This window comes from Aquarana catesbeiana, linkage group LG07 (genome assembly GCF_042186555.1).
Source record: "Aquarana catesbeiana isolate 2022-GZ linkage group LG07, ASM4218655v1, whole genome shotgun sequence".
NCBI lineage: Eukaryota > Metazoa > Chordata > Amphibia > Anura > Ranidae > Aquarana > Aquarana catesbeiana.
The window spans coordinates 332,487,071-332,503,669 of NC_133330.1; the positions used below are offsets into that span (position 1 = coordinate 332,487,071).

At 41.9% G+C, this 16,599-nt stretch overlaps 1 protein-coding gene across 3 annotated transcripts in view; it reads left to right on the forward strand.

Moving 5' to 3' along the window:
* The window catches only part of OMA1 (OMA1 zinc metallopeptidase), a 142,158-nt gene extending 136,077 nt beyond the window's left edge, over positions 1–6,081 (forward strand). For all 3 annotated transcript variants that reach the window (XM_073593869.1, XM_073593870.1, XM_073593868.1), the window contains one exon: positions 5,668–6,081. In XM_073593869.1, the coding sequence (XP_073449970.1) occupies positions 5,668–5,859 (192 nt within the window). In that variant the 3' untranslated portion in view covers positions 5,860–6,081. The remainder of the gene's footprint in view (positions 1–5,667) is intronic.
* Positions 6,082–16,599: the final 10,518 nt, after the last annotated feature.

The window sequence follows — 16,599 nt, forward strand, 5'->3', positions numbered from 1 at the left end:
TGCTTTAACTTTGAAGTAATACTACTGGATCATTGATATTTTTACTGTACTTTTACCAAGATGTATGATAAATATTACCATGTTTAACAGTAGATATGGGCTTATACTATTGGAGTACCACAAAAATTCACTTTATAGTAATTTTTTTTTTGGTTACATGCAAACAAATTTTGGATATACTGTAGGTACATGGAACTTGGTGGTGTCTACACCTTAATCATTATTTTCTCATGTTCTCTAACACTCTATGGTTTTTAAAATTGTTTGCAGAGTTATTCAACCCCTGAATCTGCATGTACATTCTTTCTATGTGCATAAGAGCAAAATCGAATGTTAGGCTATTTTCTCTCCAGATCAAATGTAATTCATTCATGCATTGTAGATTGGCTTTTCTCAACATTTTTAACCACTTCAGCCCCGGAAGATTTTACCCCCTTCCTGACCAGAGCACTTTTTACGATACGGCACTGCGTTGCTTTAACGCGACGTTGCACCCAAACAAAATTGACGTCCTTTTTTTTACCACAAATAGAGCTTTCTTTTGGTGGTATTTGATCACCTCTGCGGTTTTTATTTTTTGTGCTATAAACAAAAAAAGAGCAACAGTTTTTGGGGGGAAAAAAAGGATTTTTTTTTTACTTTTTGCTATAATAAATATCCCCAAAAAATATATAAAAAAACTTATTTCTTTCTCAGTTTAGGCCGATCTGTATTATTCTACATATTTTTGGTAAAAAAAAAAATCGCAATAAGTGTATATTGATTGGTTTGCGCAAAAGTTATAGCGTCTACAAAATAGGGGATAGATTTATGGCATTTTTATTATTAATTTTTTTTTTATTAGTAATTGCGTCGATCTGCGATTTTTATCATGACTGCGACATCATGGCGGACACATCAGACACTTTTGACACTATTTTGGTACCACTGTCATTTATACAGCGATCAGTGCTATAAAAATGCACTGATTACTGTATAAATGACACTGGCAGGGAAGTGGTTAACCACTAGGAGGCGATCAAGGGGTTGTGTCCTAGGGAGTGATTCTAACTGTGGGGGGGTGGGCTCACTACAACATGACAGAGATCACTGCTCCCGATGACAGGGAGCAGTAGATCTCTGTCATGTCACTAGGCAGAACAGGGAAATGCCTTGTTGCATCTCCCCGTTCTGCTGCTCCGTGACACAATCGCGGGACACCGGTGGACATCAAGTCCACGGGACCCGCGGGCACAGTCATGGAGTACGCGGCGGGCACACGTACCTGTACGCCCATTTGCGCAGCCGTGCCATTGTGCCGACGTATAGCGTCGTGCGCTGGTCGGCAAGCGGGTAATACAGAGAAACCCTTGAAAAAATGTTCTTGTGTAACCCCTGTCTATTAGAGTAGTCGCATATTTGACACCCAGAACACCCGAATCTCATCTTCCTCCCCAACCCCCGCACTGCCAGCTCTATAAGAAAAAAAGTTTCAGTAACAATCATAAAATGGAACAAATAATAGTATTGGCCAGAACAGAAACCTCAGCAGTGAAAATTGTAGTGTCCCTTACATTGATGCTCATTCACTCCCTGCTCATCTCTCACCTTGACTATTGCAACTCCTTCCTCATTGGCTTACCTTTACAGAGGCTTTCACCTCTTCAGTACATCATGAATGCTGCCAGACTCCTTCACCTTACCAACAGCTCAGTGTCTGCTACCCCTTCCTTGCCAATCTCTCCATTGACTTTTACTCACCCAACTAATACAATTCAAAATACTAACAATAACTGGCAAAGCCATCCACAACTTGGCCCCCAGCTATCATTAACCTAATCTCAAAATGCCAACCAAATCGCTCTCTTCGGTCCTCCCAAGACCTCCTGCTCCGTAGCTCTCTTGTCACCTCCTCCTATGCTCCCCTCCAGAACTTCTCCTGAGCCTCTCCCATCCTTTGGAACTCCCTACCCCAATCTGTCCGGCTATCTCCTAATCCATTCATTTTTAGACGATCCCTGAAAACACTTCTCTTTAAAGATGCCTATCCTGCTTCTAACTTCTACACAGTGGGGTTGGTTTACTAAAACTGAAGAGTACAAAATCTGGTGCAGCTGTGCATAGTAGCCAGTCAGCTTCTAACTTCAGATTGTTCAATTAATCTTTCACAAAAAAAAAAAACTGGAAGCTGATTGGTTTCTATGCAGAGCTGCACCAGATTTTGCACAGTTTTAGTAAATCAACCCCATTTTGTTTTGAAATTCTCCATCAGCTCATACCCCATAGTTATTACCTTTTTGTATCACTTGACCCTCCCTCTTAGGGCCCTCTGATTCCTCCTGTACTACCGAATTGTATTGTAACTGTAATGTCTGCCTTCATATTGTAAAGCGCTGATAAAACTGTTGGCACTATATAAATCCTTTATAATAATAGTACACTGAGGGTTAGTAGAAAAACGTTCACTAACAGTATATTGGTAGTCAGTTTAGTGGCCTCATACATTGGTGGCCAGCGGGAGAAGAACCCCTAGCAATCTTTGGGTGAACCATGGTTGACTAACCCTGTTATAGAATGAATCAGGAAAATACTGTATTATAACCAGTAGATGGAGCTGACCATCATAGTAAATAAGTATCTGTTTACTATAATCATCAGCACCATCTAGTGGCCATAACACAGTGTCACAGTTTGAATATACTTGCAGTTGCACTGGACAAAAAGCTCCACTATTTTTTTATTTTTATAAGTACAACCCTATATGTCAGGTGTCACTGTAACAGGAATGGTGGGAACACTGTCTATCATTATAAACTAAAAAAGGTTCCAGACACCACCAGTTTTACTAAAAAAAAAAGGCTGCAGATGGGATTTAAACCAGTGGACAATTTTTTTTTTTTTTTGGGACCAGCAAGGCAAAGGCACAATGTGCTAGTATACATCACACTTCTACTTTAACGGCTTCTTATTCCAGTAGTGAGATCTCCTCCAGTTTATGCATGTCAATCACACTCAGCAGGGTGATCCCAGCTTCCCTGATGGGTTGCTCAGACTGTCTTATACTATGAAAAATGAAGCAGAAGATATGAGAACAATCTCGTCTCTCCAGATCAAATGATGCAGTAAAGAAGCAGCAGGAGAGGTGAAGAAAGGACATATCCACAGAATGAGGCAAGGGAGATCCTTGCACTATAGGTCCTCAGGTATAGCTTTCTCTCCAGCGAGGAACGATAAAAAATAGAAGAGGAAGAGTATAATGAAGCAACAGGAGAGGTGGAGGAAGCACAGGTCCACAAAATGAATAAAGCAGAAGCAGGGAGATCCTTGCACTATAGGTTCTCAGGTACAGCTTTTTCTCCAGCAAGGAAAGCTAAGAATAGGAGAGGAGGAAATCTCCTACATTGGTACTAGCAGAAACAATTCACAGAATGAATAATACAATGTCCCATGCTAAGATGGTAGCCATCGATCAAAATCAAATTCCAAAATTTGAAAAACTTTGGCATCCTTGGATAAAACAACAGTTCCTGTCAAATTTCAATGACTCTGTCCTGTTGCCATGGTAACAGATTAAATGACTTACAGAGACACCCATTCTAAGGCTTCAAAGAGAACTAAAAAGAATAATAAACTGACGAGCGGGACAACCTTGTGGACCATACCTCTACCTTTCAACCCTTTTTCTTCTTTCTCTTTCCTTTTCTCCACCTTACGATTAAAGCTCATTATCAGAATTTATTTGACCTATATACACTCTACTTGTAAACAATATGTATAGTAGGTATAAATCATTTAAATACCTACAAAAGTAACTAAGGAAATGATATATATCTTTAATTTAGGTTTACGTGAACCCAATGTTTAATATTTGAAATTTCATGATATTTACCTATATAAACCCTACTGTAAAACAATGAGCTTACTTTATAGATCCTTGTAAACTTACTTTATGTATCTTTATAACATTGTATACTCAATAAACTTCTTTTGACAAGGAAAAAAAAAAAAAAAAAAGAATAGGAGAGGAGGAGTATAATGAAGTAGCAGGAGAGGTGGAGGAAGCGCAGGTCTGCAAAATGAATAGAGCAGGGAGATCCTTGCACTACAGGTCCTCAGATACAGCTTCCTCTCCAGCAAGGAGAACAGTGAGCAACACAGTAGTGACATTCACTAAACTGCACTCCAAATCTGGAGAGACAAACAGTCAGAGGCAGCATGGCCTTAGAAAATCTCACACTGCAGATACACAGCTATGAGGCTATAGAACAGGAGTGCCTAGGCACAGAAAGTCAACTGCTAATATTTTTTTCTAGCAAAAATTCAGAAGAAAAGTTAGATACTGCTGCTTAGGTACAATTCAAAACTCTTTAATGTTCCTTAACCACTTGCCGCCAAATCACATACCTAGTATGTCAGTGGTGGTACCAGGGAAATGCCTGCAGTTGCAAGCGTCACCCCAATACCATTTTTTCAGAGCCACTCTTGTAATAGCAATCGAAGCGGCTAACTAGCTGCTCGATTGCTTTTATATGCAGCGGGAGGGGATGTCCCCCACTGCCTTCTGCTCTCTTGGGCTCTCCCGTCTCACTGGGAGACCTGAGCTATTAGCCAGCACTTTTGCCAGCTAATCGGAGACCCATACAAAGCTGGGATTGGCTTTGGTTGGGATCTCCGCTATGGTAACCCGGATGCGATGAGATGACATCACTTCCGGTTTACCCTGATGCCCCATTGCCCCATTTTTAAAAAAATTGAAAGTATTCAAAAATGCCGATCTTGGTGTTTTGAATGGTTTTAGACCCCAGACCTCTCCATAAAGAGTACCTGCCACATGCCTATTGCTGTCACAAGCATGTTTATATTCCTTATGACAGCAATAAAAGTGATATAGAATTTACAGTGTAATAATAAAAAATATAATAAAAAAAACTTAACTGCCCCCCTCCCCCCCCCCCCGTGCGACTACACCTGTCGCTCCAGTCCACACGCAAACAACAATCTTCCTACACATGTGAGGTATCGCTGCGAACGTCAGATCGTGTTCATTAATTCTAGCACCAGACCTCCTCTGTAAATCTAAAATGATGACCTGTAAGGGCTTTTAAAGCGTCGCCTATGAATAGTAAAATTCATGTCATTTTGCATTGAAATTCAAAAAAGTGTTTTGTTTTTTTTTTAACTTTTATTGTTTGAAAAAGCACTGTGCAAATACCGTGTGACGTAAAAAAATTGCAAAACCCACCAATTTATTCTCTAGGGCCTCGGCTTTTAAAAAATATATATAATGTTTGGGGGTTCTAATTCTTTTTCTAGCAAAAAAAATAAAAACATTTTTTATATGTAAGCAAAAAGTGCCAGAAAAGGCCTGGTCTTCAAGGGGTTATATAGAATTGTAGTAAATGTCTGTAGCTCTAATGAGCGGGGCCCTCTGATTCCTCTTGTACCAATTTGTAATGTAACTGTAATGTCTGCCTTTATTTTGTTAAGCGCTGTGCAAATTGTTGGTGCTATATAAAACCTGTATAATAATAATAATAATAGATCCTATTTGTTTTATCAGTCATAACACCAAGAACATATATTCCATTTTATGGTGCTGTATTGCAGAGCTTTGCTTCATCAGTCCAGCGGCACATTATGTTTGCTTTCCAAAATGCTGACCTTGTCCTTTTTTCCGTCTTCCCTCAGGCCCTTAAATTGAGAGAGTCTTGTGACTGCCCTCCCCTCAACTCTGTTGACCCCAGATTAATTTTCGAACAGAGCGTGAAGCTTCTTCTCCAGTCCTCCAGAGAACCGGATGACAGAGCGATAAAAGGCGACCTCCATCCTGTCTGCACAGATGACGAAGCTCCTATCACTGCTGCAGTCAAAGCAGCATAGCCGATTATTCAACATTTCACCGCCGTCCACATTGATTGTGAAAACTGACATCGCTCGGGAATGTTTTATCAATAGAGTTCCTGGGCCTTTTCTTGCATCCCTGTGTGTGTGTGAGATTTTTTTTTTCTAGTAAGATTTCTAGAAATATTTTTATGTACAATGATCGAGGTTAATAAATAACAGCTTTTAATACAACATGAAAATAAAGATAACTTTGTAGCAGTTCTATTTCTATATTGTCTTTTTTCTGAGAGTGGTTATTGTAACATTTACTGGAAACTTTTTTTTTTAAATGTGATTTTAATATTTGTGTTTCTCGTACAGATATGAAGGTGCTGCAACTCTTTGCCTTCATGGGAGATTATAAAACTCAATTCTGGACAAAAGAAAAAAAATCACTTTTTCCACCTGACAGTGCCATGACAGTGGATGCAGGTAAGTACCGTAATTCTGGATTTTGGAAATATTTTCTTCCAAATCCAGATGACCTAAGGCTCCATTGAAAGATTAGACTCATGCAGGTTGACATGTAAGTTGCCATCATCCCTATTATATAGGAAATACAAAATACCTCAAGAATGGGCTTTTTAAGGCAATTATAAAAAATGGAGATTGTATATATATTCATAAAAAGATTGAAAATTTGTTGACACATGCCGGTTTTTAAAAGTAAAAAAAAAAAACAAATGATGGGGGATCCCCTCCAAAATTAATACCAGACCCTAAGGGTCTGGTATGAGTTTTAAGGAAATTCCATGCCTTTTTTTTTTTTTTCATTTTTTAATGACGTACGGTCCCCCCCAAAATCCATACCAGACCCTTATCCGAGCATGCAACCCGGCAGGCAAGAAAAGAGGGGAATTGAGCGAGGCCTCCCCCCTTTCTCCTTAACCATATCAGGCCACATGCCCTCAACATGGGGGGGGGGGGGGGGAGTCACCCCCATGTATGTATTTTTTTTTTGTTTATTGGCAACTATATGACATGGTCATACTCAGTGGAGTCTGGGGTTAGCCTGGATGTGACCTTTGTTCTACTCTGGAAAAGTTAGCTACAGAGCACTTTCCAGTCCCAGAGCCACTGCCAATACCTTTGCACTTGCCTTGTCTCTGAAGACTCATTTAGTGAGCGGGCCAGTTGGGCCAAGCATTGGAACTACCTCATTTGCATAGGTCTGTGGTGTCTTCATGCCTATTTCCACCGTTTTAAGCCAACTAAGGGGTTACACCGTGGGAATGAGTGCTGATATCATCTGCTGGGTGGAGTGTTGCATGCGCATGCTACCCTCTCTCTTTCTTACCATACACTGTTGGGGAAGCATCTGATGCTGCTCCTGCTTGCTAGAGCCACACAGAACTTCATTCCATTCCTACTGCCCACCTACAGTGAGTTTGGTCATCTCAGGCCATTCAACCCTCATCTGCAACTAGCTTTCCAGGTTGTTTAGTACCTGATGCCTTGCTTCTTACCTCCTTGCCTTACCTCCCCCTGGTAGAAACACGCCTGATTCTAGACACAGAGGGGACAGTTCTGCTTTACTGGATGCCCCCAGTTTTTTTAAGTAACTGATGCCTTGCCTTTTTGCTGCTTGTCTTACCGCACCGTGGTAGAAACATGCCTGATCCTAGACACGGAGGGGAGAGTCCTGCTCTACTGGACATCCCAGCTGACTTTCTATTAAGGGTTCTGGGGCTGCTTGCAGCACAGACATACTGCGAGTCCTGAAGTCTGCAGCCTGGAGTTATGTTGCCCTCCGTTCTTGAAGTCTCTTCTGTCCTCGGAGTCCCCTTTAGCTCCATCGGTTGTGGCTACATCTTTTGCCCTTTTGCTCAGGTCTTTGCCACGGTCATACAAGACTTTATGTCCCAAAAATTCCACTTATTTGCTGACACTAATTGCAGAGGCCACAAGTGAACTCTTCTGCAGATTCTATATCTGATTTGCCCCCAACCTTAGAGTCTTGTGAGCCGTTTACTTCAGAGACTCTATCTGGTTCCAAGTCGCTCCAGTCCTTGACTGCTGAGCTTACCCCTGAGGGCAAACTATCAATCCCAAATTGAAAGAGACTGTTTTGGCTTATATTGAAGCAGTCCAAACTGAAACTAGAGGATAAACGTCTTGCTTCTACCAGTGTTGTCTCTAGCCTTGGGTCATTTGAAACTCCTAAGGCCTCAAAGCCTTTCCTTTTGCATCTGCTTTGATAACTATTTCTTTACGGAGAGTAGAAGCATCCTAATAAGTTATTTGTTCCTCCGAGTCCTTTTTACCATTGTATCCATTTGGTGAGGATTTTGTGCAGAAGTTATCTGTTCCCACTGTGGATTCGATGATCTCCTTAACGAGCTGCTTAATATTCCAATACAGAACACACATTCTTCACGGACCAACCCAATAAGTGTTTGGAAGCCTTTTCTCAGACTCTGTTCTCACTGGCAGGTTCTGTCCTTCACCTGATCCTGGTTTAACTTTGCTTGACTTTTGATGAAATTCCTTAAAAGAGATCTAACCACTGTTTCGGTTGATCCCTTGCTTATTAAACATTTGGAGCAGATGGCTGTAACTTTAAACTTCAGCTGTGATTGCTTGCTGGAAGCCCATTTTCTCATGTCCTGCATCTGCCTAATGTTATTAAATTTGAGTTAGGCACTGTGGCTAATGTTTTGAACTGTAAACTTGTGTAAAAAAAAAATGTCTGACCAACATGGCTTTTGAGGAGCAACTTCTCTTCAGACTATTATTCAGACTGTTGCTAATATTATTAGGGGGATACTGGTGGTAAGGGCACCCATCTTCCTCAGTGGAAGAAGCCTTAGGAACAGACTGCAAGGTTTTCTTTCTCTCTCATAAGAAATTTTCCTAGATTTCCTCATCAAGAATCCCCCCCCAAGGTTTGCCCCAGCCAACCAGCAAGGTCTGGCATTCAAAGTCTGCCAAATCCTCAGACAAGCCTTCCTCGGCTTGAAGGTGCCCCCCAACTTTTCAGAGTGGTTGGATATTTGTTAACTCTTGTGAAGGCTTGGACATCTTGCATCTAAACTGCTTTTTTGCTCCCTGTACTTTTCCTCAATTTCTCATCTCCAACCTTCCTGTGTGACCATACAGATTTTCTTTAAACCCTCTTGGGCCTTCTGAACGAATGTGACTTTGCTCCAGTTACTGTGACAGACCGGTTTCAGGGGCTTTACTACAACTTGTTGTTCCCAAAGGGGTCCAGAATCTGCCAATAAAATCTACCAATTCTGTCATCACCTTCCTTCACAATGTAGACTTTCTGACTTATGTGGACATTAAGGACGCTTTTACCTTCATGTCACATTTCCAGCGCATCAGTGCTTCCTACAGTTTACTGTGGAGCTCCCGCACTAACAGTTTGCGGCCCTCACCTTCGACCTCACAGCTTAGAGTATTATTTACCAAGGTGCAGGACCCATTATTGACCTTGCTGCGCTCTTGTGGCATCCCAGCTGTGGCATACTTGGACAACCTACTGTTGGGGAAAAGTCAGCATGGGATCTGTTGGGCATATCAATATCTTTTTCTAGACTTTACAGTGATTCGGGTGGATCCTAAACCCTTAGAAATGGAGTATGCGGATCTGGTCTTAGACACAGCTGTATCCAGAAGGAGTGTTCCTTCTACAGGAAAAAACTTCAGGTGCTCTGGTCTCACATTTGAACTCTCCTGTCCAGAAGTTGTCTAACTCTAAACTTTTGCATGAGAATCCTAGGCCTGATGGTAGTAGCCTCCTTTGAGGCAGTTCAGTTTTTCTGGTTTCATTACAGACTTCTGCAACTCAACATTCTGCTCACTGTAAAATTATATTCTTGAAATAGATTGGGGGACATATACCGCACCCCTCTATGGTATCATGTACTCTGTACTGATTTTCTATGAGACTGAGGCATGCTGGTAGTGGGAGGGGTTATCCTAGAATGACCTACACATTTGTTGTTTGACAATGTCCAATCCTCCAGTATAGGCTTCAGTATAACTCAACCGTTTGACTTCCTTTATCACTCATTGGATATATGTTTTAATGTTAAGTACAGTGTGTTGAAAAAGTATTCATAGCCCTTGAGATTTTCCACATTTTGTCATGTTACAACCAAAAACATAAATGTAATTTATTGGGATTTTATGTGATAGACCAACACAAAGTGGCTCATAATTGTGAAGTGGAAGGAAAATAAATGGTTTTCCAAATTTTTTTTACAAATAAATATGTGAGAAGTGTGGCGTACATTTGTATTCTGCCCCCTTTACTCTGATACCCCTAACTAAAATCTAGGGGAACCAACTGTCAGCATCTACAATCAATATACGCTTTTTGGGATCAGCTGCAGTTTACTACCGCTTTAAATAACAACGTCCCTATACACAGGCCCGAAAGATTGCACCCTTAAAAACCAGCTCTGCTACTTGCTGCACAGTTACTTTTGAAAATGAGTATATGTAATGAGAAAATACAATATCCCCTTTCACATAGACTATATTACCAAAAGTATTGGGACGCCTGCCTTTACACGTACATGAACTTAAATGGCATCCCAGTCTTATGCCCCGTACACACGGTCGGATTTTGCAACGAAAAATGTGTGATAGGACCTTGTTGTGGGAAATTCCGATCGTGTGTGGGCTCCATCACACATTTTCCATCGCATTTTCCGACACACAAAGTTTGAGAGCAGGCTATAAAATTTTCCGACAACAAAATTCGTTGTCGGAATTTCCGATCGTGTGTACACAAATCCGACACACAAAGTGCCACGCATGCTCAGAATAAATAAAGAGATGAAAGCTATTGGCTACTGCCCCGTTTATAGTCCCGGCGTACGTGTTTTACGTCACCGCGTTCAGAACGATCGGATTTTCCAACAACTGTGTGTGACCGTGTGTATGCAAGACAAGTTTGAGCCAACATCCGTCTGAAAAAATCCTAGGATTTTGTTGTCGGAATGTCCGATCAATGTCCGACCGTGTGTACAGGGCATTAGTCCGTAATTGTTCTTTATTGAGTTGGCCCGCCCTTTGCAGCTATAACAGATTCAACTCTTCTGGGAAGGCCGTCCACAAGGTTTAGGAGTGTGTCTATGGGAATGTTTGACTATTCTTGACTTCCTCTTTGACTATTCTTCCAGAAGCGCATTTGTAAGCCACTGATGATGGATGGGAAGGCCTGGCTCGCAGTCTCTGCTCTTATTGATCCCAAAGGTGTTCTCTCGGGTTGAGGTCAGGACTCTGTGCAGGCCAGTCAAGTTCCTCCACCCAAGACTCGCTTATCCATGTCTTTATGGACCTTGCTTTGTGCACTGGTGCGCAGTCATGTTGGAACGGGAAGGGGCCGTCCTCAAACTGTCCCCACAAAGTTGGGAGCATGAAATTTTTCAAAATGTCTTGGTATGCTAACGCCTTAAGAGTTCCCTTCACTGGAACTAAGGGGCCAATCCCAACCCCTGAAAAAAGAAAAAACCCCCACCATAATCCCCCCTCCACCAAATGAAAACAGTGCACCAAGCAAGGTCCATAAAGACGTGGATGAGCGAGTTTGGGGTGGAGGAACTTGACTGGCCTGCACAGAGTCCTGATCTCAACCCAGTAGAACACCTTTGGGATGAATTAGAGCACAGACTATGAGCCAGGCCTTCTCGTCCAACATCACTGCCTGACCTCACAAATGCGCTTCTGGAAGAATGGTCAAACATTCCCATAGACACACTCCTAAACCTTGTGGACGGCCTTCCCAGAAGAGTTCATATGTGTGTAAAGGCAGGCGTCTCAATACTTTTGGTAATATAGTGATATATATATATAATTCAAAACACAAAATTCTTTTAAACATTGTGAAATTTTGGCAAAATTATTTTATCAAGCGAAACCTTCATTCAGCACAGATCAGAACTGTCGGGCATTAACAGGTGCCATATGCTTCTAGTACCTATCTTTGGTTTGGCTAAATTGAATTCTAACTCTTTTTGTTTTTACGCTTAGTTGGTCCATTAAGAACAATTTTTTTTTTTTTATTGAGTTTACGGCTGCTGTGTATTCATATTTTCCTCAGAAAAAAAATAGCAAAATTCAACATCTAAGGTTCAAAGAAAAACAGGAAGCGTTGCAGCCAAACGTTGAACATAATCAGACCCTCCATGTAATCCCAGAGCGACTCGTTAAAGCCCAACATCTGATACGACAACATGATGGATCGTCACAAGACCCTGATGTATATCGCCAGCTCCGTGAGGCCCATTAATAATTATTTTACCAGTCCTGAGTTTTAAAACCCTCGTTACAAAAGACAGTTTATTTGATCAAGAAAATGGCACTTAAATATTCATGAATCGGACGCGGCATGAATATTCATAGGGATGTGTAATCATAAATTCTGCTCCCGTCCAGCCCTGGACCTTCATTAGAGTACAGATACTTCACACAAGGTTACGTGTCGGAGAGGAAAGTATCCAACTTGCAGACTAATTACTGTGATCGTCGAGTGAGTTATGTAAGCGAGTTCTTGGCTGCTGAAGCTTCCCACGGTCTCTCTGTGTAATCAGGGGTTCTAGCGGCAGTAATACGCTTTTGTATGTAATCTGATTTTCCAAGCTACCCGCTCAACCAAATATAAGCTGTCCAAGCATGGCTAGATCGGGCTACATGAGGCACATCTTTTTTATCTGCTGGTGGCCTTTGGTGGTCTGCAATGGATTTGACCATGCACACTGATGACCAAACATGATTGACTTTATAGTGGGGTTTAAGCTGCCAAAGTGTGGCCTTCTAATAATGGTATATACCATCCCAGTTCAGTATCAACATTTTATCTGTTAACCTAAAACCTTATACAATGGGAAATTATATCTAAAATGGCCCTTCTCAGCTGATATTGGAGCCCTTGGACGTGGAGATTTCGCTATACGCTATGCGTAATCCATGTCTCTTGCGCTAGTAAGCCTTTTGGTATAATGCATCTTAATAAACCCGTGTCTCTCGCATTTCCCCAAGTAAACAGACATAGTCACCGTCCTCATGTTCTTCGCTCCATCGCTCGAATCCCTCTGCTGAGCACAGCCACTTGGTTTTTATTCATGGACAATAAAAGGAAAGGACAAACAGGAAGTTATGGCCCCAACAGCCAATCGCTTCCTCCATGCAAAATGACATCACAGGAAATGACCACACAGGAAATGACACTAAAGGGGAGGGCATCCACCATCTTGGTCAGCATGGAGCCCACTCAAAACTGCTCAGAGTAACCAGTATCTAGTAAGATCATTCTACTTGTTCTTACAGGCTCGAGAAGATCTGCGGGGACATTGCTACTGCTGTTGTCAATATACGGTACAAGTATACCAACAAGGCGGACATCAATATCCTCTTATAAAAGCAGATATGTATCCAAAAGGGATAGCGTAGCCACAACAGAGATATAATATGTTTCTCTCGTTATGCGGACTTCTCTAATGTACATAGACATTTGAAGGCAAGAAGCCCAGCGCATTGCGCTTGATACTTACAAATGGGCATACGCCCACACACAGAGAGAACACGTCTCCAAGCCCATGAGAAGGTTTCTCTCGTTATGTTTCTCTTGTTATGCGGACTTCGCTTCTCTAATGTACATGGACATTTGAAGGCAAGAAGCCCATCGCATTGCGCTTGATACTTACAAACGGGCAAACGGCCACACACACACAGAACACGTCTCCAAGCCCATGAGAAGGTTTCTCTCGAAAGTATCTTCAAATTAAAAATGTCCATAAAGTCATAAATATCATTTTGTGAGGCCATTTACTTCGAAAATACAAGTCCAAATCTTGTATTCTCTATATACTTCTGACACCACATGAATGCAGTTTCAGAAAGTTTTACTGTGCACTGCACTAGTATGGTGAAGGACTTTTTGGTTCCTTGCTTTCTCATTGGTACCCAAACCCTACTCCATAGAACCCATTGTTTCTTTGCTCTGCATTGATAATAGCCCACAAGCCTAAAACTAAGTAATGTGCAATAAATGGCTCTACAATATTAGGCTGGAACTGTGCTATAACCCACTAGTTCTGGATGTACAGTTGCCCCCCAGTGGCTTAAAGTAATGACTTGCATGGCTCCACTCACCATCCTAGAAATGAGGGAAAATCCCTTCCTTTGGATTAGTGGTGGAACCAGTGAGACATGAATACATCTTCTGCTTAAGGAAGGCTTTGCTGTTGTTTGGACTGGTTCACTTGAGGCTTTTTGGTTCCTTTTGGCCCACCTCACCAGAACCTGTCTGGTTATACTTATTGCTTCCCAAGCCCTTCTCCATAGAAGCTATTGTTTCTCTGCACTGCAGTAAGGACGGCCAACAAGCCTGAAATGGTTGTGTGCAGTTTGGGATAAATAGCCGTCGATTAGGCTATATCTGTGCCAAAACCCAGCAGTTCTGGATGAAGTGTTGCTCCGAAGGCTTAAAAGAAAAGATCTCCACGGTTCTGCCCACTATCTGAAAATGAAGGATGAACCCCTTGTTTTTTTTTGGATTTGTAATGGAAATTAGACATGCAAATATCTTTTGTTCTAAGATGTGTTTACTGTGCACCATAAAAAAGTACATACATAAGTTCAAAACGTATCTGTGATAAGGCCTTTCAATGAAGCCTGGTACACTTGATAAGATTATCCGACAAATTATCATCTGTTTTTTTGGGGTTTTTTTGCATGCTAGTCTCATATTAAATATGAATAGATTACTAAAGTTACGAAAATTCTCGTACGGCAGAATAAAAATTCGGAAGTGATGTATTGTATTGTATTTGTATTGTATTTGTGATTAAACTGTACTAATTAACCGCTTAAGAACCGCCCCGCATACATATACTGCGGCAGGTCGTCCCTTAAGCGCAAAATCACGTACCTGTACATGATTTCTTTCTTCGACTCTGGGGCGCGCACGCCTCCAGAGCCCCGCTCCCGTTGTGATTGGACCCCGGCGATCGTTCTGAGAGAGGCAGAACGGCGGTCTGCCTATGTAAACAAGGCAGATCACCGTTCTGCTAGTAAGGAAGACAGAGATCTTGTGTTTCTGTTAAGCAAGAACACGGATCTCTGTCTTCCTTCAGTTAAACCATCCTCCACACAGTAATAAAGGACACATTTAACCCTTTGATCGCCCCTGATGTTAACCCCTTCCCTGTCAGTGTCATTAGTACAGTGACAGTGCATTTTTTTAGCACTGTATTGGTGTCACTAGTCCCCAACAAGTGTCAGTTAGGTGCCTGATTTGTCCGCCGCAATCCCACTAAAAATCACCGATCTCCGCCATTACTAGAAAAAAATTTAAAATAAATAAAAAGTCCATAAAAATATCCCATGGTTTGTAGACGCGATAACTTTTGCGCAAACTGATCAATATACGCTTGTTGGGATTTTTTTGTTTACCAAAAACATGTAGCAGAATACATATTGGCCTAAATTGATGAAGAAATTAGATTTTTAATTTTTGTTTATTGGACATGTTTTATAGCAGAAAGTACAAATTATTATTTTTTTTTTTTTTTTCAGAATTGTCAGTCTTTTTTGTTTATAGCTCAAAAAAAAAAATTAAAACGCAGAGGTGATCAAATACCACCAAAACAAAGCTCAATTTGTGGGGTAAAAAAGGACATACATTTTATTTGAGTACAACGTTGCACGACCGCGCAATTGTCAGTTAAAGCAAAGCAGTGCGGTATCACAAAAAATGCTCTGGTTAGGAAGGGGGTCCGGGGCTGAGGAGGTTAAAGGAAGATCGAACGATCTGGTATCGTACGAGAAAAGTTATAGTGTTTCCGCACTGCGATTCCTAGGATATGGCTGTGCAGAGGGTGGGGGGGGGCGGCTTAGTATCAGAACAAGCCTGATCATTGGTGGAGAGCAGGCTAAGTTCCCAGCATAGCTAGAGAACTGACCACGGTGTGCTCTCCTGCTTAGTGTGGTCAGTTTGCTAATAAGCAAAAAAGCAAGAATGTGAAAGAAAAAGAAGATAGTGTGGCAGTGGTGGCTGGTGCTCTAATTTTTTGGGGGGACAGCAAACAAACCACCCTCCCCCCATTTGTTTGGTCAATCGGTCGGTCAAACTCCCCCCTCGTCGCTCGGTCAGTCAAACCCCACACCCCCCTCGGTCAGTTGGTCGGTCGGTCAAACCCCCCACCCCCCATCGCTCGCTCGATCGTCTGTCCGTCCATCAGCTCTACACTTACCCCATCCAGCTTTGGCGGCTTCCCCCTGTGTCTCCGCCTTGGCGCCTCTCCCCCTGTTCCTGGCCAAAACGGTCGCTTCTCCTCTCAGCCAAAAGCCCCATAGAAATCCATGCGTCCGGTGCCCTGCATTTGAATTAGGAGCCAGGCACATGGAATAGGGGGGGGCTGCGCCCCGTATGGAGCGTCCGCCACTGTAGTGTGGTATGTGAGACACACAGGCGGGCAGCAGAGGGGTCCCCTCCTATGAAAAAAGAAGCTCTCAAACAGTGGTAGTTTGAACAGCAATATCAAGGGTCCCAGCCCACTACAGTAGAACCTTGGTTTGCGAGCATAATTCATTCCAGAAATATGCTTGTAATCCAAAGCACTTTTTTTTTACAGGGTATAAAAGAGAAGAGAGGCACCTCTAAGTGTAGCAATAAGTTGCTAAATAATGTACCTTCATTAAATGTAACCATATTGCTACACTTAGAGGCTCCTCTCTTCTTTTTTATACTCAGTTGTGACATGATACTACTTGTATATCAAG